At 38.3% G+C, this 26361-nt stretch overlaps 1 protein-coding gene across 2 annotated transcripts in view; it reads right to left on the reverse strand.

Annotated features, from left to right (window-relative positions):
* Positions 1–25591, reverse strand: part of FGF14 (fibroblast growth factor 14) — a 560160-nt gene extending 534569 nt beyond the window's left edge. The window contains exon 1 of one of the 2 annotated variants that reach the window (XM_039848974.1): positions 24996–25591. In XM_039848974.1, the coding sequence (XP_039704908.1) occupies positions 24996–25203 (208 nt within the window). In that variant the 5' untranslated portion in view covers positions 25204–25591. The remainder of the gene's footprint in view (positions 1–24995) is intronic. The other variant, XM_039848973.1, reaches the window with a different exon arrangement.
* Positions 25592–26361: the final 770 nt, after the last annotated feature.

A 26361-nucleotide genomic window follows, 5' to 3' on the forward strand; every position in this document is an offset into this window, starting at 1 on the left:
AAGTTCAGAAGACAGGACTACTTATATGGGAAGCTACATTTTGAATTAAAACTTTAGTTTCTATTTTAGGACTATGCCCTCTAAATTTCAGTAGTGCAAAACATTCACCTGAGTTTCTTTCGATATAAAAGATAATCAATTCTTAGTTTAAGAAAACTCAATATCAATTCACCAAGTAAAATAACAATGAAATTCCTCTGCCTTTTTTTTCAATCCTGCTCCTTAAATAGATCAACAACAGATTAAAAACTATACACATAAAATCAAAAACAATAATCAAAAGAACAGGTTATCCTAATGTATCTTCTTTCTTTAAATGTATCTTCTTTCTTTACTGAGTTCAAACTTGATTGAAATGAAAAAAAAAATCTATTAATTCTGAAGCTGTAGTATCTACAGTCCATTTCTCATACTGATATTCGAATTTTAAGGAACAAGTCAGTGGATTCTGTTGTGAATAAAAATGCCTGACTGGCTTATTATTTCATTAAATATTAGAGTCTGTAAGGGCCCTGTCTTCTCTTATCACTCCTTCTCTCCTCTGTACCCTCGTTCATTCCTAAGTTTCTAGTTATTGTCCATACACTGATGATGCCAGCATGCTTTTAGGTACCCAGGCCTTCTCTTTTGAATAGCAGATACAACCACCTGCAGTCTACAATGCTCTTAAAAATATTTTTTCCTCAGCCACAGCCTCTCCTGGAAAGAAATCCCACTACTATATAATTCTAACTAACTAAAGTAACTAAATATCAAAGGAAGTATAAAGTCACTTTAAACGAAACTTAATTGTTCCTGATATCATATTAGATATTTAATAGGAAATCAATTATATATATAATTAGTTGATGGACATTTTGAATCAGGTCATCTTCATTTGCTAGGTTCTCTAAACTTTATTTTCTCAGAACATTTAAATTTTGTATTTTCTAATGGTATTCTCAAGGAAAAGAGAAGTCTATTATTCATTGTCACTCCCAGGTAATAAGTAGCCATCACAAGCCCAGTGGTGCGAGGTATCAGAAGCAGCCCCAGTCGCCTGAATCCTGGAGTGGGAAGTATGCTCATTGGGTACAACCTTTTTCCCATCCAAGCCAGGAATCTCATTTATGAGGAAGCACATTTCCTACAAGGGCCTTGAAAGAGGCAAATTCAGGAGACACTTTAAATATCTGGGTTATTTTCTTTTTCTAAAAAATAAATAAATGAATGAATGACAGAGCCTAAGGAAGTCAGGTATGGAAAAAGAAAAGAGCTACAATTTACATGAATAATACAAAATTGACAGAATAAGCTACTTACAGTGTTCGGGGTGTATGCAGCACTGACAATAGCAAAACTAAGACCTAAATACACAATGGGGGAAGGGGGTGGGGGCGAGGGTGCAAAGAAATAAAAAGAAATAAAAAGCCCAGTAGCAAAATAAAGAGTTCAAAGCTGCAAATGGGATTTTTAAATCCTAAGAAATAAAAGAATAGTTGGGCATTGAACCTCCTAGACAGCAGCACATGCTTTAAAACATGCTTCATTCATTTGTAACTAGGGCAAAAAGCATTGGAGTACGGGAATGACCCATAAAATTTACCTCTAAGTTTTTGACGTAATTATTGTTAGACAGAAGCAATTAGTGACGATAAGAAAAATATACGAATTAAAAAAAAAACTATGAAATATTTTCAAATACTCGATTTGGTATATACAGATGACTAAGACTCAACTCTAAAAGATATACAGGAAAAGCATACTTTGTAATATTCTAGCACATATATTTGACAATGTTCTTTAGCTTAAGAACAATAGAAGGACTTCAAAACTGTCTGTCTGCAGCCAATCCCACTCGGGGCAAAATACAAAATGCTCTAGGCTCCTTTAGGCCCTGAAGGCTTAGAAGAAAAGAACTGGTTAGGCCCATAGTACAAAAGGAGGCTTAGTGAGAACATGGCTTCTACTAGGCCTCCCTCCAAGCTTTACTTAGATACTTTATAAAAATTTATTTATGTATCCTATAGCATTAAGTAAAAGTTTAAAATATTATATTAATTAATAAAAACAATAATTGTATCATTGGTCAACCACTGGAATATGTAGGAAAGAAATTAACATATCTGACTAGGAAATAGGGAGGAACTAATAAATAAATGTCTGTGTGCTAGGCATTGTTAGGTACTTTATTTATATATTCTCTTTTTTACTACCAAAAACAAAACAAGCCAACAAAAACTCTGAGGTGCAGAAAAATTACAGCTAAGATTCCAATCTTCATCTAATTCCAAAGTTCACATACTTACACTGTTGTCTTTATGAGTAAAAAAAAAAAAAAAAGCAACGAAATTATTTTTAAAATATGCAACTATCAGCAATTGTCAAAGGAAGACAATGAGAACATAGAGGCAATGAGTGGTGGCCTTTTAACAGAATCATACAAAACCAGCCCATCTAGATCAATAGGACTGGGGACATCTTGGCCAGTACAAGCCAAAGGATAACACAATCATCTGGTCTTTAACTTGTACCAGAAGATTCTTCTATAATATGGAGGAGGACATAAAAGATTGAGATTTTTTATGTTTCCTATTAAAGTGGAATACTTAGAAAAATCAAAATCCAGATTTTTTATATATTTCATTTTTAACATTAAAATAACATCACCAAAAACTACTACTAAAGGGGTTATTTTTACTTAGAGCTCTACTCTCAAGATTAAGTTGGAAAGATCTAAATTAAGAGCATTAAGAAAAATATCACCATTATTTTCAAAATAATCACTTATTCTAACCAGCATTGATGGAGCAAACCCACTAGGCATCAGGCAGTATGTCTGACACTGGAGATAAAGAAATTGCAAGGAAATATATCTGTTTCATTCATTTGTATATCACCTGTACACCTGGGCAATGTGGAGAGAGAGAGAGAGAGAAAGAGAGAGAGAGAGAAAGAGAGAGATAGAGAGAGAGAGAGAGAGAGAGAGGTATGTGTGTTTCTGGATGTTAAATGTGCATATAGATTAAAGCAATAAGAACATCAGCCTGCTATAATGCTGATGTTAACAATTCTATCTTGTTCTGAAGTTTGGGGGCCCAAGTAAACAAGTTAGAAAAGTGAAACAAAAGTCATCTCACAAAATTGCACTGTTCCCTGGCCATGTACTTGAAAATAAAATATCTTTTGATATCATAAAACAAAAAATTTACCTTTGGAGAGAAAAATTATCATATGCCTTAAGAAAATAAAACCAAGTCACTGTAAAGCCAACAGGCTTCTTACAGCCTAACTCACGTCTCCTGAGGTTCATCTCCCTTTTGAGTATCTCATTAATGATAGTTTCAGGAGGGAGAATATTGGCACTGCTCTTAATTGAATACTCTGGTTCAAGCAAAAGTAAATGGCCTTTCTCTTAATTCTCCAGTGTAGAGACAAGGCAAGGCTGTAATACATATGTAAGGTAATTAAATATTTGGATATAACACAAAGGAAATCAATATAGAATATTTCATGGATCTAGATAATCTAGTAAATAATTTACCCGTTTTCAGTTTAGAGTTCATTGCATGTATGCCTCCCTATTCAGCTCCTAATCTGCCCAAAATGCTTAAGTTTAGCAACCTAATATCTAAACCCAACAGAAGTATTAGAGAAAACATTGAGTTTCTTTTCCTATGTAGTTATTCTCACTTTTAGGGTTGAAGTTCATGTCTGAACCTTTCTTCAGATACTTGACCCTGAGAATGTCTATCTGCTTTAAGAGACGTACTACCTATTTATAATGGCAGGACTTTAATCTACTGGAAAACAGTGTTTTGTTTTGTTTTTAAAAAAGAGCACAATAATCTATAGCAGGAGGGTTTGTTTCTTACAGCTTTAGATGACATTCATAGCAAGGAATGTTTATGTTCTGCATGAGATATTTAAGAAGTGAACCAGAATAAATTTAAATAAAAGAAGTATAATTTGTATCTCACAGTGAATTCTGACCTTAATTGCATTAACATTAAAGCTTAGTAGACAAATTAAAAGTAAATATAGTATCATATTGTTAGTATATTAATGCAATTCTCATGCTTTGAAAATAAACGTAGATAAGTCATAGCAATTTTTAATCAAAGATAAATATATAAAAATTGCTCACTATATAGACCTATAAAGAATCTAACTGTTCTGTTTCACAAGGGTATTAATTTCTTAAAAGGGCTTATAAGTATCACAAGGGTGTTAATTTTTTAAAGGTGCTTATAAGCTCAACTACAATAAAAGTTGTTATGCATTGCTACTAAAAATTTTCATAATGCCCCTATTATAGTTTCATATAATATACAATATAATTTATGTTTCTGAAATACCAGACATTTTTAGATTGTTGTTTGGTAAAAAAAAAATTTAAGAACGGTAAAAAGGTCTTGTGGTTACATATTGATTTGAAATGAGATTTATGTCTCACGAGATTTTTAACACTTGACAATACACCATCCACCTGCAAAAGAATGAAGTTGGACCTCCTACTTCATACCATATACAAAAATTAATACAAAATAGATCCCTAAGTATAAGGGTTAAAACTCTCAGGAGAAAAACTTAGAACTAAATCTTCATGATATTCAAATAGAAAACAATTTCTAGATATGACACAAAATATACAAATGACAAAAGAAAAAAGATAAATCGAACTTCACGAAAATGTAAAACCTTGTGCTTCAAAGGATACCATCACGAAAGTGAAAAAACAATCCACAAAGAAAATCTTTGTAAACTATATACTTAAAAAAGAGTCTTGTATCTAGAATATAGAAGGAACTCACAACTCAAAAATAAAAAGACAATAACTCAATTAAAAATGGGCAAATAATTTGAATAGACATTTCCCCAAAGAATATATACATATAGTCAATAAGAAAGATTAGTCAGTAGAGAAATGCAAGTCAAAACCATAATAACATAGTAATTCACATTCACTAGGATATATGACTATAAAGGAAAAAAAAAGAAAAAAAAACAAATGCTGGCAAGAATGTGGAAAAAGTGGAACCCTCATATGTTGCTGGAGGGAATACAAAATGGTGTGGCTGCTTTAGTAGACATTTTGGTGGTCCCTCAAAATGTTAAACATAGAATTATGACCCAGCAATTGTACTGCTTGGTATACATGCAAAGGAACTGAAAGATTATGTCCACATAAAAATTTACACACAAATGTTCATAGCATTATCTATAGCAGGAAAAAAAAGAAATACACAAATGTCCATCAAACAAAGAATGGATAAACAAAAGGCGATATAGCCATATGACAAAATATTACTTGATTAAAAAAAAACAGGATAAAGTATTGATATATGCTATAACATTGATGAGCCTTGAAAATATTATAAGTAAAAGAACCCACATATTGTATGATTATATTTATATGAAATATCCAGAATAAGCAAATCCATGGAGACAGTATATAATAGTTGTCAAGGTCTGGGGGGAGTTGGAAATGACTGCTACCAAGTTAATTAAAATGTTCTAAAAGTGGATAGCGGTGATGGTTGCACAACTATGTAAATATACCAAAAATTATTTAATTATGTAATTTAAAGGGTAAATTTTATGATATGTGACTATCTCAATGAAGCTATTTTAAAACGATATTTATACCTCGTAATCTGGGTTTCAGAATTGCAATTACAACTATATTATAATTGTACCAGAAATTATTTTAGAATATTTATATTACAGAAAATGATCCTTAGAGATTTCTTATTATTCATTAGACAAGTATGCCTATTGATAGCCAAGTAAACATATTTAAAAGAACAAAAAAATTCACAAAGACCACAAGGGCATTGTTAGTTAGCCTTCAGGGGCAATAAACAAATCTCTAGTCATAAACTATTTTACAGCTATTATCATCTTCATTGTACTTTTCAACTTAAAAATATACCTAATTTATCATGAAATGTTATCTAAGAACAGCCATTGACTCTTCATTCTGTAATACTACAGCCCAGATCCATGCCTCATTTTGTCCAATGCGTAAAATCTTGTGACATGATTCGCAGTGGCAAAGTGAAAAAGGAAATGGAAGAGAAAAAGAAAAGAGAATGTATCGATTTATTCCTCCATCTCTATTGATATTGCTTCTTTAGCTCCAGGACTGACATCCCCAGCAACCCTTCTGTCTTTATCCAACTGTGCAATCCCCTCTTCTCCCCCTAGAAAGACTAACATCTTATCTTCTTCATGAATCATCCACTGAGCCAAGCACATCATTTTTCATGTAGAAGGAATTCAGTAAGTGTTGAATCTACCTGAAACATAAAATGATACAAGATACATATATATACAATGATATAGCTTTTTAAAAAGGAGACCAATCCTCAATGTTAAAATCTAAAATATCAGTTCTCAATCATGGTGTCCCATCCCTTATATGCCATAATCAGCTGCAAGATATTGCTCAAGTAATTTGTTACTACTAATAAAGTACTACTGTTGGTCAACGATTAACTTTTTATATAATTAAAATATATTCAAGGCTATTCTTCTAATAATGTCTTTGTTACATTACTTCTAATGGTATTTCTTAAGAAGTAGAGAAAGAAGAAAGTTACAAGTAGTGGGCAGAGACAATTACTCATAAAAGTGTATTAGATATGAGGATATTATGACTCATATCTATCATGACTCAGAGTTTGATTCCTTCCAGAAAGCCCTCCATGCCCTCTTCATTGGCCCTACAGAACCAGAACCACAGAAATGAAAGATCACTCTATAATATTACTGTACCCTACAACAGTAATCAGAAGAAATTAGTTAAATGTTATCCCTGCAGATATATACCATAAATCTACATATTTTGTTTGTTTTATCAAACCATCAATTTTAATCAAATTGGAGGTCAGTCCTCAAAGTGATCATAGGTGGTTAATTTTAAGAGTGTTAGACTCAAGGATGTTATCTCCTCCCTCTTTACCAAGTATCTAAAGGAAAACTAAAAAGCAATCAAAAAAATAATGCATGGCAACATCTAAAATGAAATAACCAGAGCTTTTCCCCATTTTTCCTTTTAGATGAAAGGATAATAAGAAAGTACATAAGAATCGAAGTAGTCTTTAGGGAATTATAATGTAAAAAACTATTGGCACGGAGAAACAGAAACAGGATATTGTAAACCTCTGCAAAGACCCTGTATGGAGACAATAGCCACAGAAGTGTTTAGAGTGTTTTTCATTTCCTCCCGGTGAATTTTTAAGTAGCCTAAAGCCCAATTGACTATATATTTTTTTCGTGTCCTACTTTCTGTTTTTCATCTAATACCTGTCAGTGCAGAGAAAAATCATGATAGCACACAACACTGAAACCAAAAGAAGAACCTATAGTGTGACTTAAATATGCCATGTATTTGGAAGTAACAACTCTGATTTCTAAGTTATCGACGTGGCCTACTTGAGAAAAGTTTAAAGTGCCGACTACACTGTACCAATCCACAACTACCAATACCAAGATATCTGACTAGTAAACCTGATATAGGAGGTAAACAAATTTAAAAATGTCTTGGTCAGCTATTATATCCTATGCTGCAGATCTCAGCATCTAATTTTAATTAAAAATCATCTCAACAAAAGCTACCTTAAAGCCTTGAAATGGGCTGATGTGGATATGAAACATTCCGTTTTCTCATTTCAAAATCACAAGTTTAAAAGCACGAACTCTGTAATCTATTAATTATTGTTATATTGATTATACTTCTTAGTTATTTCTTCCTACCCTCACATTACTGTAAATATGAACCCTTCTCAATGGCTATCTTGGGTGAAAGATTCTAATGGCCTACCGATTGGTAAGTGCACAAACATCCAGGATTTAGCCATGCACTAAATGCCCCGCATACATCTTTACCCATAAATACATTCAGCATGCTTAGTGTGTGCTCTTCAAATTGGAAAAATTCAAGCCACAATTTAGTTAAAGCAGTATTTCATTATTCAACAGCTCAAAATATGGCCACTTTGCCATAATGTAATATAGTAATTAGGAACATGCTCTATTATGTGTATTACCTGAAAATTACGTTTATGCAATTTTTGAAGTTCCTTGTACCTGTCTATACTGCCATATTTATCAGCAGTACAAACTTCTATCATTTTCCTTAATTATAATTCGAAAGTACAGAGAAATAAGAGTAGCTCCTAACAAAATATACAATAATATTTAAAAGTATTGCTACCAATTATATTGTAAAAAGATACAAGAAAGAAAAGTTCGAAGATCTGTCTTACATTTAAACTACAACAGTGAAAGGAAAAGCACAGTTAGGCAAAAACTGTTACCAATACTCACAGAGAAAGTATCTCCCGCTTTGAATAAAAAAAAAAAAAAAGCAAGATTTAATTCACAGAGTGAGTTGAATGATCTTAATTTCCTTTCCTCAAGGCTTCACAAGTACATGTTAGTGGGCACCAGAGAGGCTGGGTAAGAAACTGCACATATCTGTGCCAAGCCATAAGACACAGCTTGGACTGTGATCTTTATATACAAAGGGTGTACATTTAATTTCATTCAAAGTTATGCTAATAAAATACATTCAGACCCTTTACTTAACTCTACAGTATTCAGACCTTCTGCATTGTGCAAGCTGTCTATTGCCTTTACCCTAATTTGCAAAATGTTTGATTAAATCACTTACTCACTCATCCACTGAATTGAGAGAATTCAGGATTATGCTGCCAATTTGCTCCCAATACAGTGTGTCTACTATTGTTATCACCACCTAAAATGAACACTTTCCCTTCTTGTATGAATTACACTTGCAGCCCTATAAACATTAGTCTTATAAACTGTAATCTCTAATAAGAATCTTAGCTCTAAATCAAAGAAATCGAAACTGTTGGTTATAAGGCATTACTAGTTTGTAAACTTTAAATAACCATTAATAATTTAATTTCTGCTCTTGTTTTAACAAAAATTATTTTCCTTAAAATATCACTTCATAAATTGTGTGGCATTCTTAAACACTAAGACATCCAAGAGACAGATATTGACCCCCTAAAACACAATACAAATTTTATAACAGAAAAGAGTCCAAATCGAAATTGATTTCCAAAGTTGTGCTTTTAGCAAACTGTTCCTTAATGAATCTCTCCACTAATTCTTGATCCGCTAACGGCCATTAATAGCTGCTAAAACATATGTCCCCTATTAAAAGCCAGAACAGCATATCAGGATTCTTGTAGGAATAAAATATGTGATTCTTGTAAAAAAAAAAAAAAGTAAAAAGAATATAGAAAAAAAGTTGAAAACAGTTCCTTGCATCGAAATAGCTTGTAACATTTTTAGTTCTTCCCAGTAGTGGAAATAAAGTGCTGCTGCTCCGAGTACCTAAGTACTACAAAGTTACATACTACTCCTTAAGCAAGTATTAAAAACTACCCTCCCCTTATTTAAAAAGCCAGTAAAACCACCAGAATGACAGAATTTAACTATGAGCTAGCCTCGATTTATATAAGAAAACACTATATGCTCATACTATATGCTCATCTATCTGGCTGATCGTTAAATGAGCATATAGCTACATTTCCTGTCTCATATTCTCAACAAATTAACTATGACTTTAAGGAGTGGACTGAGGCCACCATCCCATGAGCCTCCACAATGACTCCCACAACTCTCGCTCACACCTTTTATTTCAGTCATCCTTCAAAACTCAGAGGAAGCAGTGACCTTCCTGCTCCATGATTTCTCCATGTGTCTTTGGTTTATACTTTCCCAACTGCTGAGCAATTTTTTGCCTGCCTGTATCCTGCCATACTGAGAAGAACCATCCTTTCATCCAAGTTCCTGTTGCCCATTTCCAACTAATGATAGGACATTTGTACTTGATTGTTTTCTTATTATAAATAAATCTCTCCCTCTTCCCAATACTACCCCTCCCACAATCAGTTACACTTTCCAAATGTAATAAGTAGAGCATCTCTCAAGGATGGCACTCTCCATTTTGGAAACATTCTCTAGTTTGCTAATATTACCACATCCAGCCTAACTCCTCTGCCAGGTTTTTGGACTTCAAGTTATGATTCCTCTAAGCCATCAAAATATGATTCCATTAACATTCCCACAAATCTCCAAACATTTACCTTTCACTAGGCCTTTGACTTTTACTCACATTACTTCCCCTGCCAAAAATATATTTATCGCTCTTGCCAACTGAAACATGCACTCAAGAGTCAGCTATGTCACCCTTCTTCAAAAGACTTCTTTCTTCCCCCTATATCCCAGATGGGTCTCCTACAGCACTCCAGTTAGCCTTCAGTTGTTTAGGACTCTTTCTCATTTCTAGTATTCTCTGTACATTTAGTTTAAGTACTTATGGGCCAAAGACCAAATCCTTATAGAATGTTTTATATATCTCCCAGTTGCTAACATGGAACCAATCCCATATTAGTTATTTAATAAGTGCTGTTAAGTTTATCATATAGGATTGTATATTGTCTATCTTCTCAAAACCTCAGGATCATGTTTGAGTTTCCAAATAACAGATATTTTTCTTTAAACTAAGTGCATCTTTGGAACAACAAAAATGGCAGTCCTGAGAGAAATAGATTTCGGTGATGACTTATCCATGGGATTTCTGCACATCTTATAACAGCTTTTGTCTCAGACTGTTTGCAAGGATAGTGCCTCCTTCCAAATTAGAAAACAGATTTGTTTCCTGACCAGGATAATCAAGTTAATGACTTCCCACAGGACAAAGGTTGGGCAGCTTTGTTAAAACTCCTTGAAAATGGGGACTGCCTAAACTTGAAGTACCTCAGCTGTGACACAAACCCACTGTAAGCATCAACCTAGCCCACTCAGCACTGCCCCTGGGGGGTTGGGGACAACGGGAACAGATGAGAACATGAAGCTGATGCCCCTGAGTAATAAAGCCCTTAAGTCTGACCTAGGAGTCTCCTATCTTCAGCCAGAATCTATGTAACTGAAGCAAGCTAACTTGTTAGCCTACAAGCTGGGTCAGCTCTCAAACTCTTTGTAGTTTCAGACAATTTCTGGATATTAAGTAAAAGTGAGTCTGTTCAATTAGGAATTTCTAGTTTATAAAAGAAAACAGAAGCTACCACATCACATTCTACACTTCTAACACACAGTAACATGGGCGACTCTCAAAAACAATATGCTAAGTGAAGGAAGCAAACTGAAAAGTGTGAGGACACCATGGTTTTAATGACATAAGGTTCTACTACAGGCTAAGGTGAAGTGACAGACATCAGATTGATGGTTGCGTCTTAGAGGAGGCACAGGTGCAACTAAATGGAACCAAGAGGGAGTTTTCTGAAGAGATGGGAGTGTTCTATATCTTGATTGGAGTGGTAGTCACAAGGATAGACACAATGATCAAAAGACATCAAATGCTACAATTAAGAACTGTGTATTTTAAGGTATGTAAATTGTGCTCAATAAAAAAGCATTATAAGTTCTAAATATCTAAACACTGACTATGTTGCAATCTCTTTTAGTTTCAGGATGTGATTTACAGAAACACGGAGACAATACTGGACATTCTCACATTCATTCTTTGAACATCTTTAGAGAAGCAGCTGCAATACAGCAATTTAAGAGTATGAACTCTGGAGTAAGACTGCTTGGGTTTGTACCCACATATTTCAATTACCAGCTGAGTGTCATGAGGCAACTTCTCCAACTTCTTCAAGCTGGGCTTCATCTTTTTTAAATGTTAACAAATTTCCTCTCTAATTCTGAGGCCTAAATTAGGTAATAAAGGTAAAACACCTATTACATAGAAAGTAGTCTCTAAAGATTAGTTGTTATTATTACTTAGAGCATAGATAATGGTAAGACAGGATTCACAATAATTCAATATTTCTGTGAAAGTAGAGGAGCGATATGCTTTTTAAAATCTAGTAAGATTAACATACATTCATTAGTGGGAACAGTAGTTGGAATATTTATTTATAATAATACTCCAAAATCATTAATTATATAATCCAATAAAGCAACAGATCCACATCACAGTTTTTAACCTGTTATGTGAAGCACAGAAAGAAATAACTGAAGTCAAATAAATTTACTTTGGGCAAATGTCTCAAGTTCAAACAGATGTGTCTCATTTTCTTGCTGACAACTGTATTGTTAGCATCTTTTTGTTTGCCTTTTTCCCTAATATTATGTATGTTAAAGTTGAAATTCCAAATGGATTCTAATGCCAAATTTGACTGAAGAGTAAATCGATGACAAAACTTTTGAAAGACACAACTAGAGGAAATACGTGAAAATCTGGAGTATGATCATACAAATACAGGGGAGTAGGAAAAGGGGCTGAATTCTCAATGATGGAAAAGTACTTTGCGAAAGCAAAGGGCAAGAGGTCAGAATGGAGTTAACCAGACTTCATGGCTCCGCAGATTGGGCCACACTCTATCTTTGGCAAGTGTGCCCTGGTTAATGTCTCCTTAAGAAGGCATATATGCCACAGATGTACCAGAATCATCTGCGCACTGTGTTCTTTAACATTACGCCCAAGACTTTAAAAGAAAACATACTTAGGAAAGAAAAATTAAATAATAAGCAATAATGGTGCAAAATTTCTATCCTTTCTAATTTTCTTATGTTTGTTACTATATCATTCAAATTTCTAATATCTAGTGTCCATTCCATTAAAAGCATTTCCAATATTTTATATCCATTATTGTATGTCTGACATATGAGGAAATTTACGTCGCTGAATTGGCATATCAGCAGACAATTTAAATATAAAAGAAAAAATAAATTAAGAATAACGTAAATTCCTAGGACACAAATCACTGAATAATAAAAGAGAAAGCATATTAGGTTATTATGTTCAGTGTGACCAACCAATAAAATGTTGAAGCAAAATGATGATGACTAGTGAGTGTTTAATTAAGAAACTAACTCAGGCCTCCTACTAAACAGAGTCCTTTCTTTAAGAATTATAACACGGGGTATACAACAGTAACACAACCAAAAGAGATGAGTTTTAGACTCTGAAATAAGTGGCTGTTTAAAAAAAAAAAACACTTTTTAAAACCCTACAATTGTTTTAGCCTTTAAGCCTTCTTATTTTCACATTTCTTCCTTTTTAAAGTACGAGAATAATATATCACACACTCCACACAGGAAGTAGAAAGAAAAGAGATTACAATCCCTCCCAAACTACACTTTATCTAAGAGGCAGCATTACAGAAGAGGTTACCACACACTTCAGTGATCCACTATAATTGCGCAGACAACAAAATGTTATAGGAGAAAAAAGGCATTTTAATTACAACCACATTCATTTCTATCTAAAAAGCAGGTGCACACACTTACATATGTAAATTCAATAAAGTTCACACTTCCTTCTCTTTTTTTGTCAGACCTGAAGAGTGAATCTGAAAACTTGGCCTTTAATTGCAGTACTTGAATCCTCAAACTGAACAAAGTACTGTGCACAAAAACATATACTATTTACAAAGAACTGTATATTACTGTTCTTTATTGTAAAGCGTATTTTCCATCCTCAACTACTTCCACATTTGAAGTCAAGAAAATGGCCTCTTTACTGCGGAACAAGTCCCCTAGAACTGCCTATTTAAATTTTGATCTAGAAAGAGAAACTTGTTAAAGTTTTCTACTTCCTATTAACCCATTTTCCATTTAGAAAAAAAAAAAGTGCAGCTCACTGCCAGCATTAATTTAACATCACACGTAGGAATGCTGCGTTTTCTAGGATTTGACATTTTCAGCAATCTAGAATTACTATATTTTGTAAATGGAAATAACACCACTAAAAACGGAATGCTCTAAATAGAATATCATTTGTTTCCAAAGACTATCGATATACCAGAGCTATGCAAAAGTAATAATAAAAGCAAGACAGTTCATGACAAACTTTGGGGGTAAGGTTAAGGTTGTAATCTTCAAGTTATCTTGGAGTAAATGCTGCAGCTGCAAGCACTCACAAGCACCACGAGTATTCTCAAGGCAAACGGGAAATGGGTTAAAACTCCCACAGTCCTATGAGCATCCTAGAAAGAGCCAAGTCTACTCCATGTTTCAAGGAAGCAGGGGTATTCTATTTGCAAATGATCAGTCGATCAGAATCAACAGGAGTTGTCCAAATCAAACACCTGTGGTCAGAACACTCTAGACTCCTCCTTCTCTTTCCTTCCCAAATTCAAACTGGACACTGAGATATTTGGACCATTTCTTTTCTGGCCCTTGTCGCCACCTTATTTTGGACTTCCCCACTTCTACTTCAGTTGCTTCTTCCTCTGTGGCCTTTCTACCTTCAATCTTGCCCCACTCAAAGCTATTTTTCACACTATAGCCATACGATTGTCTAAAGGGTAAATCTCACCATGTCACAGAACAGAACACATGATCTGTTCTTGGCTCCTGATAAAGTTAATTCGTAACTAATGGACCCACAAAATGGAGGCCACCCCAGTGGCCTGGCCCATGTCACAAATCTAAACCTAAGTCACCCTGTACTTAACAGGAGACATCTGTCAAGGTAACCTAACAGCCACCAACTACAATACTCCAATTCAGCTTTAGCTGGCTTTACCCTACTCTAGAAAATAGGACCTGCTAGTCTTATAAGGAAATCCTGACCTCCTAACCGATCATGTTGCCTCTTCTAATGTACTCTATAAAACTCATTCTTGCCCAAAATCTCTCACAAAGAGTGCTCCACAGCTTCTGAGGCACTATACTCTCCCATTCCATAGACTGTTTTCCCCTTAATAAAGAACATGGAACTTGTTACTAAATTGTTTCGTTTTGTCAATTGACAGTTCTGGCAATGAGATGAGACCTGGACAATTACTGAAGGTTCTGGGGATGGCTCCTAGATTCAGGTGAAGGTATTCACAGGGCCCTTTTGGTTAGCTGCCTCTTTGGGCCCCTTAGGGACCTCCGGTAAGCTTCTCTCAGATCAACCTCAGCTTATTTTGTGTTCGGAACTCTTCAAGTTTATCTGTCCTAATCTTTCCAGGTGGAAAACTGGGGTGTGAGATACTCTCGATTTCCATGGTGAGGCTTAGTGGGCCATCACAGTTGGGTTTGTGGCTAACTTCATCTATAAAGTAAGCATCCTCTGGAGGTCCTTCCAAGTCTCGGACTGTTCACAAGCAGCCAGAAATTCAGTTTGGTTGAATTAGGGAGAATTAGTTCAAGGGAAAATAATGGGTACCCCTCAATCTAAAGAATTGCAAGATGGCAGCTGTTAAGGGACTCATAAAGTCTCAAGGTAAGTCCACAGCATAAACAGCTGGAGAATTTGGGGAAATAAAGAGAAGAAATTCAGACTTTTCTGACCAACAGCACATCAAAATCTAAGGAGGTACAAGTCGAACTATGAGATGCCAATAGGGCATCTGCCACTATAAAGAAATCTTCTCATGAAAAGGGATAATAGATCTATTGCTAATGAGAATCTCAGAAGCCAAAGCCACAATATTGGTAGGCGTGGGGTTGAGCCTTAAAAGCTGTTAGAGTGCTAGCCACCTAACTCTAAGACTACTGTACTGCAATAAATTGGTCACAGAATAAGTTAGATCAACACTAGGTCACCCACCAACATCAAGAAAGATTCCATGCAATGAGGTACACTATAAAACACCACAAAACCCTCAACCCAGCAGCACATCCTTCATAGGTATTAATTTGGCTCTAAGAGACCCAAGGCTTAGCTAAAGAAATAGGATCCTCAAGTTTCAAAGAACTAAGCTTGCCACCTGCTTATTTTATATATGAAAACTCTGGTTCTGGCAGCTGTAGATAACTACAAAAACGAAAACTCTTACATTATAGACAACCTAGGATTACAATGATCATTATGTGGAACGTTTCATTTTGACAAAATCGGTCATTTAAAAAGTGCACTTAAAAGTAACGGTTCCCAAATCAAATGAACAGACTGGGATACCTATTTTAATTGACACAGACGCCTCCAAAAGGCTTAAAGATTCCAAAATAGCTTCATTAAAAGATTAACTGCAAAAGGCTAAAGAAAAATTAAGGATATAAGAGTTACCTAAAACAAAGACTATAAGACTGACGTGACTTCTACTACGTCCCTCCATCCTCCTTTACCTCAGTCCTCTATCTGAACTGCCTTTCCACTCTGAAGAGGCTATAAAACCATAAACAAAAGCCTACCAAGTTAGTCGCCTTACAGACACCCCCATATGGGCCCCTCTCAGGGTTGACAGGACTCAGAGGGATTCTCCAGTAAACCTTCAAACAGTCAAGGGGAAATTAAACTAAAATCAGTGAAAAACCTTACCAAATTCTGGTAGATACAGGAGCTACACTCTCTACTTTAAACACTCCTTGTTCCAAAGCCTGCAGATGGGATCCTGAAAAAACTGGCAGAAGTGAGCAAAGTTTGAGAATTCTTACCAGAGTCAGCTCTCCTGGATCTCTGCGGGTAGTGCCCAGTTGAGAGAGGAAGGTAAAATTTCACATTGTATCTTCCTTTCCAGGACCTATTGGTTATTGATCCTTTTTCTCCCAGGGACAGCTGTTGCCTCGTTTGCCACGTTTTGTGTCCCTAGAACTTGGCTTGACAACCGTCAGGTTAGGGGCCCCCAAAATATGGCCAGACAAAAATGTGAGCTTCACTCCATTTGCAGCTAGATATGCCTAGAAAGAAGTGCGAGGATGCACTCCATTTGCAGCCTGTGTCCTAGTGACTGTTGCCAGCTCTCAGGGAAATGTCTAAGTCTTTCTTTCGGCTATCTTTGGAAGTGGCGTTGGATCTTGGGAGGGTGGTATCTTTGCACCTTCTTCAGGGACACATCTTGTGTCCAACAAGTTCTTCTGTGATGTCAGGAATACTTACTATTTGGCCTAGTTAAAACCTAACAAGATATTTGAAAGGATTTTTTTTTTTTAAGTAGTTCTTTGGTTAGAAGTTCGCCAAATTTAAAGGTGATATTCAGAGCCTGACAGGAACACATTTTAGGCCTTCTCCTCTGGGCTAAATGAAACTATGTAGCCAGAGGGAAAGAAAAGCATTCCAAAGACAAATAGCTCTAAATCTAAAACACAGGCATCTTTTGATTTCTATCTTAGTTGAAGATCTTCTCCACCCTCTAAAGAAGCAAATAGAAGATAATGTAGTTGGATGGGTGGTTTAGTCCTTTGATGTCATACAGGCTGCAATCCAATTCTTTGAGGAATTAAAAACAATTCTCCTTGTCTTACAAATCCAGTCTTTACGAGAACGGAAATGCAGCTCTAAAAGCAATTCAAAGCCCATCTATCTGCTTTACCAATTTCAATACCTTCCCCTAGCCATCTACAAAGGCTTGTAGGTGTTAAATTCTGGATTTAGGAAACAAAAACCCTTCTTGGAGGAACTTGCATTCTTTCCCTGTGGACTTACAATGTAAATGTTCTACTCATTCCTCTCTAGGCCATCTCTTCGAAATACAAACTTCAGGGAGGTAATTCTTAACAGAGTGAAAGGCTATTTGGAAACAAGGCCAATGAATAAGCTTCTAAAAGTTTAAAGCTGCCTATGCAGGTAACCTTAATCGATTCCATCTGCCAGAAACACAATTTGGATCCAGCTGTTGTCTTATAAACTAGTGAGTTTTGCATCGTCATGCCCTCAAAATAGTCTCTTTCAATTTCTAAATTTACAATGTTTTTTTTAAAAGATTCAAAACGCTTTTGATTTTTTTCCTCCGGATAGCCCAAAGGTGATAGAAGGGAAAACAAGCCAGTGTAGATAGACTCCTCCCCCCAAAATGTTTAGAGATAGGAAAAGACATCTAGGGAATAATGGATATAATGGAATGCCATGTTTCATCACCAACCACACAATTCTATAAACTGCATGAAGAACTCTTGGTGGTGTCACCAGGACAAAAATCACCCGTTTCTTCTTCCAAGGTTCAAAGCTTCTGTTGTTTACGTCTACAATTCGAAACTAGCTCTTGGAACAGTCACTTCTTCCACTGCGAAGTAGTTGCCACACCTCTAAAAGGAGCAGATTGTTCATGATACCTAAAGGGGTCCTTTATCTCTGATTGATTTTAGATTACAATTTAGAGTGAGATTAGGTGGAAAACTACAAAAGCGTAGAACATAAGAGCTGGGGCCGACCTGAGATTATTGTAATCAAAGCCCTTAATACAGAGGCCCAGAGAACTTCAGCAGCCAGCGCTGGTCTTCCAGGAGTAGCTAGTAGGGAAACTGAGACCACACTTGCTCGCTCGTCCTCTCCCAGACCTAAGCTTGGGCACGATCACCAGCAAGCCAGATCCTGCCTTCAGCCCAGTACCTTTTCCTCCAAGTCCTGTAGCATATCGGAGGGCAAGCAGATGCAGGCGACCACCTGTAGACGGGCACCAAACTCTTCTGCAGCCCTTCGGCCCTGCGGCGCACGGGGGCGCCCTGCCGTGGACGTCAGCCACGTGGACCTTAAACCTGCGCAGCGTCAGGGACCCAGAGGCCGGGTCCGCGCGCCGGGTAGCGCCAGCACCGCGGCCCCCAGCCACGTGGTTTCCATAGCAACTGCTGCGCCCGCTGCTGAGCCCTTCCCAGAGGACCCCCAAGGTCAGAGGTCATCTCTGTGGCAACAAAAACTTCTCGCGCTATGGCGGCTCAGACTGGCCGCTTCCGCCGCAATGCGCCGTGTATCCCCCGGCTCTCCGGGGCCCGTAGCGTTCGTGGTGGCCAGTCCCGGGTGCTCCGGCTGCGGGTCATACTCAAAGGAAGACCGCGCCTCGCCTTGGTGGTCCCTTTCTTCGGGATCCAGTTAGGCGGACTCTGAACCCGGCTTTGGCCAGGTCACCTAGGGACCTGACTCCTGGAAGGAGATCGGAGCTGCAGAGGTGGCCGGCTCTCGGTTTGCAGAAGACAAATTATGACAGCCGCTCTAGGAAGCGGGGGCTCTGCCCCAAGCCCAGCATTCTGCCAGACCTCGTCCCTAACACAAACTCCGCGCCTCCTGCCCGACGCAGCCCGGAGCCCTCCACCTTTGACAGTGGCTCCGGAAAGGAGGAAGCTAAATAGAGCATTTTGGTTGTGGGAAGTGGAGGGAGCTACCACGTTTGAGGATGACTGCTTTAAAACTGGAAAAATCAAGACATTGAGGGGAGGGAGCACCTCCTTTCAAAGCAACTGTAACTAGAGGCTTTTTAGGTACTGTCCCTCAAGAACAAAAACATGGCACAAGGAAGGGTCCCAGTTACCATCTCCAGAGAAATGAGTTCATAAAAGAAAAGAACACTCAACTGTTTTTGTAGAACGTCTTCCTTTTTAAAGAGAAGAAAATTAAAGACAAGAAAAGAAAATGAAGGGCTCTCACAGAAGGAACCTAATGGCACCCTAACATTTGCTATTTAAAGGCTGAGAGTGCTCGAGGGGAAGAAGTTAACTTTCTCAGAGAACCCCATTTTTCACTATTAATTCATTTAATAAAAATGTATTTAAAACTCTGTTGTTATACCGGAGTTTTTGCCAGTGTACAATGATAAAGGCTATAGTGCTGGATGACTTTCTTAGATGGTGTTAGCAGATTCGATCCACAAAAACTTAAGTGTTCCCTACAAAACGAGTCTGCATTATGCCTCCTTTTCATCTTCATGATTAAGAAGGCTCTAAGAATTCCTCTTTTCAACTTCCCTTGCCTTCATCATCCTACCTTTTAAATTCCTACCGAGCAGAAAATTAGTTTGTAAGCAACTAGAGAAATATGTAGGAAAAAATCATGACGTATTTGGTCCTTTAAAGGATAGAAGAGCAAAAACATTAGTATATCTCTAAGGCCATATGAAGGAACTGAGAAGTCTCCCTCAGAAAATTCCCTGCCTTATAATGCTCAGGTTCAGCTAAATCTGGTATGATATACAAACTAAAAACCTAAGGAACACCACACAGACTATGGTGCAGAGCGGGTAGATGTCAGTAGGTATTTCCCTCACCCACAGTCCCTCCTGGAGATGGTACTAACATGGGCTTAAAAGTTTTATTAATAATATAGGCATGATGCATTGCTTCAAGTACACCAACTGTTTCCCCTTAAGGCGCGAAAACTATTTTGAATAAATGCTTCCATTTTGAGACATCTACACAGTATTTATAGAAAGCTTATGAGTCTATTGAATGAGTTACAATGCCAAAATATGCAAAGGAGTGAAAACTTTTGTTGTTCTTGTTACTGTATGTATAACAACACTTCATAAATGTCCCCAATGTTTGTGTTGCTAAAATATGGAAGACTGGGTTTGAATACTTTTAAAGGAATGGTTCCATGTGGGAAAAGTGAAATATAGTATAGAATTAGCTTTAGCACCTTTCGAAAGCAATGCGTCATTTGAACGAATGTTCTCAGTTATGGATGCTGTCTAAGATGGGAACAGGCTGAAAATGGGTACAGCCAAAGTCATCTTCATCATTAAAACCAAGTTTAGAGTATCATGCATTGGATTTGTTAACTTGTTAAATTGGATATAAATTCCAAAAAGAAAAATCCAATTTCCTAACGGGTCAATACTTGGAACCCTATCTAAAACAACATTCTTTGGTTTCATGGAGTGGCACTGCTCTGGAAAACTCATTTTGCCACTTCAGTAATTAAAGCTTCCTAGATGAAATCCAAGGCCAACTCATACTACATGGAATCTCAATCTAAAGACAAGCACGTTAGAAGAAGAACCTTATATCTATATGGTATTGTAGCCATGCAGTCTGAATTTGATGTCTCCATCTGATACATGCTCAGTGTTTAGGAATTCAGGGTTGTGGCCCATTTGTGACTCACCTAGCCCTATAGGAATCCAGGATATGTGGACAGTCTGAGAAGGAGAAGGAATAAAAAATGCTTACTCTTTCTTTTACCCACTTCCCTATTTTCTCACTTCTAAACATCATGACAGCCTTAGATGTAAAGGAAGTAGCTTTAAAAGAATAAAGCGTATTTAAATAAGTAACAGTGACATACCAGGTGTTTTGGCACCTAAAACTGCTTAGTGAAAGGCAAAAGTAGAGCTGAAAGACACCAAAACAAGTTAGAAATAGAAAGTGCCAATGAATTCTACCAAACCCTGCTTGTTTCATCTCAAAATTACATGACAGAGAGGGAGACTGAGTTCAGAAAAGGAAACACTCAGGGCCTCAAGCGTGTGGGATTTTCTAAATATGCTCTGCAGAAGTAGGTCTAGGGCATCTGCTTCCTACTCTCCTTGCCACTAACACCAATATTCAATAAAATTAACTTCAATTAGAATTTATCTTAAAATCTGTGTTTTCCAAAATGCTATCAAATCTATGGAAGTTTGGGGGTCTTGTGTGTATGGTTGAGTGGGTGTATGTATTTGAAGCTCTGTGGCTTTCTTTGATTATTGTACATTATGTGTCTGAAGAGAAATCCGTGGCATGACCTTAGTATTTACCTTTATTGTGGGCTTCTTTTTTTCCAACCACATTTCTTTCCTTAGCAGATGTCACTTAAAATTCAAAGACTTAGATTATGTCTCAGACTGGCCTGTGATACGCATTGCCCAGTTCAAACTATCATTACTGGTTTAAAGAAATTTATGAAACCCTCCTCTAGGCAAAATGAGTTCCTTGGACCTAGTATTCCTTATTTAAAGATTTGCCTAAAATACAGTCACCTTGCATGACTGATACAGTATAAGTTGAAGCAGGTAACATTGATTCTAAACATATAACTATTATTCTGCTAGGAAAGTAGGGGAAAGTAGGACATTTAAGTGTATGTGTGTGTTTTCAGATGGTAGGTGTATTGTGAGACATTGTTCATTTTTACGAAGATAGTAAATTTATAGCCAGAATCTTTAAGCTACTGTAATTTATTTTAAAAAGCATATATTGTACAAATATATTCTTCATGTTTTATGTAAAAACTACAAAAACTAATTAACACCTCTTATTTAAATACTTATTAATAACTTTTGAGTAAATGAACAACTTTGCCCTTAAGTTCATGGTTGTCTTATCTGCTTATTTTCACACCAACTTGATAACAGTGTTCTGAAATTCCTCCTAGGAACCCTTGACCAAACTATCTATACTTGTTGACAATTTAAAGAATTGGCAATAATCAGTATATTATTTTATAACTTGCAAAGATTGGGAAGAGAAATTAATCTAATAAGATATCTTTGCACCAAATTCATGATCCCAGTACTAGTATTTGGTGGTATTCTGCCAAGCTTCTTCATTTGAAACCAGTTACTTGTCTTCATTTAAGATTTAAGATAACATAATAGGTAGTAGTCAATCTGTTCTTTTTCTTTTTAACAGTCTAGAGGATTTTAGTCTTTGTTTTATTTTAATTACCCAGTTAACTTCTTGGTTGTACTAAATCAAAAACATGCAAAGGCTTTCAGACTTCATGTTAATAGCAGAAGGAGAATGGAACTCCATCACCTACAACACTGAAAAGGAATGGGTAGGCATGGGTTTGATTCAAGCTCAAAAAGCAAAATTTTTAGAAGATGAGATAAATAATGTGACACATTAATGTCCCATTTTAAAAATAATTTACAAAATGCTTCAACTCCCAAGTTGGAACTCTAACCCCTGTCAATCTAAGACTAAACTATCCTATTAGAATAGCTGGTGATGTTGTTGGCACACTTTGAGTTAACCCAACAATTCACACCCAAATACTTTAGAATTTATAAACTGCAAAATAAATTGCTCTAAAAACAATTGGTTATTTGTTTGACACCTTCCAAAATGCCTTGGGAAAAAAAAAAATCTACTTTATTCCAGAGAGATGAAAGTGGGTGAGGCGGGGGAGGTGTAATAAAAAGATCTTGCATCGTGTACTGGGAGAAATTAGTGTTTCCAGTAAAATCGTTGACAAAAAAAAGAAATTAAAAAGGCCAGTAAGGAAACTTACTGTACTGTGCTGAATTACTTTCCACTCCAGAATTGTGCAGGGACTGACTTCAAGGTCCCTAGACAAATGGTAGAGCCTTTAAAAATTTATTTTACAGTATTCTTTTCTCAGAAGGGGGCTAAATCTTTTCAGAGGACACAAGGCCTCAAAAAGCACTGTTTTTACTGTGTGAAGGAGTAACCCCTTCCCTCCCAACTGCAGCCTTTGGCTTGTCCCACTTAGGGAAGTCTTGCAAAAAGTGTCTTCACATTAACTTGTGAGATAGTAGTGTTGCAGATCTAGGTATGATCAAGGCATCAGCAAGTGTTGAGCTTGATGCCTGGCTGGAGTACACTTCATAGCTGAATTGGAAATGCGGATGGTAAGGTGACAACGCTGTTTTCTCCTTGGGTAATGCTAAGAATGGTGGTATCATTTCAGAGTTACTAAACGCTGAACAGTTGAGAGAGAAGGGTAAAAGGACGGGGATGAAGGAGGAAGAGGAGGAGGAGGAGAAGGAGGCGGGGGAGGAGAGGAACAGAGGGAGACAGAAGGTAGAGCTGGAGCACAGGGATGAGAATTCCAGGACAGAGGCACAGCTCCCACTGCAGCACTGCGCCCGCGGGTAGCCAGAGGCTACTCCCAGAGCCTCAACAGCCACCCAAACTTCCTAGCTGGGGGCAACTGCCCAGCACGAGAGCATCTGCCCTTTTGGACAGTCTAACAACTCGCAGCTTCCCTTCTGCGGCAGCCGTGGGAGCTGCACAGGGTGCTCAGTCTCCACACCCACCGCCTCCATCCCCGCCCACCCACACCTCTTCCTCCTTCACTAGCACAGAGCACCCACAGGCACAGCCCCCTCGGAGCACGCCTCCCCAGCTACCCTGCATTTGCAAGGTTCGAGGCAGAGAGGTAGCAGCCACTTGCTGCCCAACGGCTGGGGCTCCGCGTGTCAGGGCCGCCGTGGGGAGCCATGATCTACTACACCGCAGTGCCAGCGTCAGGAGCATCCATTGCAGGACTGCCCGGCCCCCGCCCCCGCCCCCCCAATGCCCCAGACACAAACACCCGGCCCCAGGTTCCTCTCCAGCCTGAATCGAGCTGGGTGACGCCACACACCCCCGGTGCCAGTGCGCACGGCTCCGGGACAGGCTGTGCCCAGCCTTCTCTCCGGCGCGCCGCCGCCACCACGCAGCCCTCCGGCCTGGCCTCCCTGGATTGCTGGCCCACAGCTTCGTGGCCGCCCCAAAAGCCTCAGACTGAGATATAGGAAAGTGAACCCCGGGGACCCAACTCTCCGAGTCACCTGTATTTGCATTTCTTATGTAATGTACTGCAAGTTTCCTGGTTGGAGCCCTTTGGAATGGGGCGCATGATCACTGGGATGCTGAAGCAGGGATCCACAACCAGGTTCATCCCACCCCTTGAGACCCAGACGCAGGGCTTTGATACTGCTTTTTAAGGGGTTGGGGGTAATCGTGTATATTAGAGGGGCTAGGCTTTTATCGGTCTGGAGTTCCCCCAAGGCTTCAGCCCTGCTCAAGTATTCCCAGTGGCAGGAGGTGTCGGAGGCAGACGGTGGAACGAGTTAATACTCCGACACCCGGAGCAGACGCGGAGGGAGGCGGGGGCTGACGGAGGAACGGGGCCGCGAGGGACCGGGCCTCTTTTACTTGGGTATTGGTGATGGGGTGGCGAATATTGTGCAAGCTAATCAGAAAGTCTAGAGCAGGTTCTCGGCACCGAGCTACGTCCTCGAACCTACAGCAGAAGTGAGAGCTCGTGGTTCTTTTTCCTGGCAACTACCGGAGCTTCATCTGCCTCGGGGAAAACCTTAAGCCATAGCCCTTCGATATTCCACCAAACATCGGCAACCAAATACATTTTTTAAAAAAGTTTCCTCCTCCCTCCTAGTGATGGATTGTGTCACAGCCAAGAGATGATAATGGTTTTCGGGATCACAGACGCCGATCCAGCTGTTACTTGTTTATCCATGCAACACCTCTATATGCAACACTGTCCTGGTTCCTTTTCTGTTTCCCCTGCCTTCCTGCATAGCAGAACTGCAGATCTAGCTCAATGAGCAACAGACAGGTTATTATGAGGAAAAACATAACATGATGCATGTTTTGCTTACCAGTTGGGTTCTTGTTTTTCTTAAGACTCTTGCCACAAAGACACTGCAGCATATGCGTTCCTTTGCTGAAAATGTTCCAAAGAAACCACATTGATTTGGGCGAAAAGCAATCCAGCAGCTTAGACACCCTGAGAAAGAAGAGATCCTTGTGGTTGCATAATAATAATTTGAAATCAGTTCTCCTGAAGAGGGGCACCGGTTTTACCATAGGAAACACGATAATATTCCGGATCTTCTCCCAGTTTTTTCCCCTCACGTGGTATATTTCTTTGAGACTTCTCAGTGATTGTTTTTTTTCGGCCAGGGTGAATGATTTATCCCTCTTGATCACCACTGGATTGTTACCAAAGGGTTGGGGGAAAAATCCTTTTTCAGCATGAAGCCAAACAAAAAAGCAAAGAAATCCCAACTGAGACCAGAACTAATCAGGGAGAACAGTAATGCACAAAAGATCCCCAAAGAGAAAACCATAGCCTTTTACTTGATTGCTATGAGGATGGGTGGGTCTGCAGAAGGCAAAGCAGGATTCATCTCACTGAGAGAAGACTGCCATTGTGTAGCCCCTAGGAGAGAAGGAAAAAAAAAAAGGAAAGAAAGAAAGAAAAAAAAAAAGAAAGGAAAAAAAAGAAGGAAAAAAAAACCACCAGCACACACACTCACACACCAATACCACCTCCGATATCGAGTCTGACAGCCGAAGACACAGCCTCCCTTCTCCCAGTGTCGATTTTTTTATAATCAATCGCCAGTGACCAGTGGGATTGGATTGAACTTGCAGTTCTCAATCGCCACGAAGAAAAGATGCAAATCTAGGTGCCCCCTTCCCTTGTCAGGCCGGTAGTAGGTAGAGAGCGCCACAGATCCCCTTCCTCCTTCCTCTCACTCTCCCAGTTTCCAACGACGGTGAGCATGAGGAAAACCTCCTCTCTGGATTCCTCGCCCAGCCTCGGATGTGAGTTACAGGCATTAGAGGGAAGAGGAGGAGGAGTTGAAGTTTGCATTGAAAAGACTGGCTTTCCATGACGTAGCCACGTGCTTTCAGACCCGTCACCAGTGAGATGCTTCAACCCGCCCGGGGAGGGCAGTGTCACTGCAGTCTCTCTGCTAGTTCCCCTCTTGAAGTCCCCACCGCCAGCACCTGGCCCCAGCATTGGACCCTCTCCCTCCTCTGCCAGCATGAGTTGGCTTGCTGTGTGTTCTTGGAGCATCTAACAGAGTCTTCTGTTAAAAGTGAATTTTGAAAAGGAAAATTAACAATTATAATCAGCAAACTTTTAAAAATACATGGGGGGTGGGGGGACGGGTAGAGGGAAACAGTAGTTTAATACCAAACACTCTTCACAGCCAAAATTAGTTCCACCTTACA

This window comes from Pteropus medius, unplaced genomic scaffold (genome assembly GCF_902729225.1).
Source record: "Pteropus medius unplaced genomic scaffold, Ma_sr-lr_union100, whole genome shotgun sequence".
In the NCBI taxonomy this organism is placed as follows: domain Eukaryota; kingdom Metazoa; phylum Chordata; class Mammalia; order Chiroptera; family Pteropodidae; genus Pteropus; species Pteropus medius.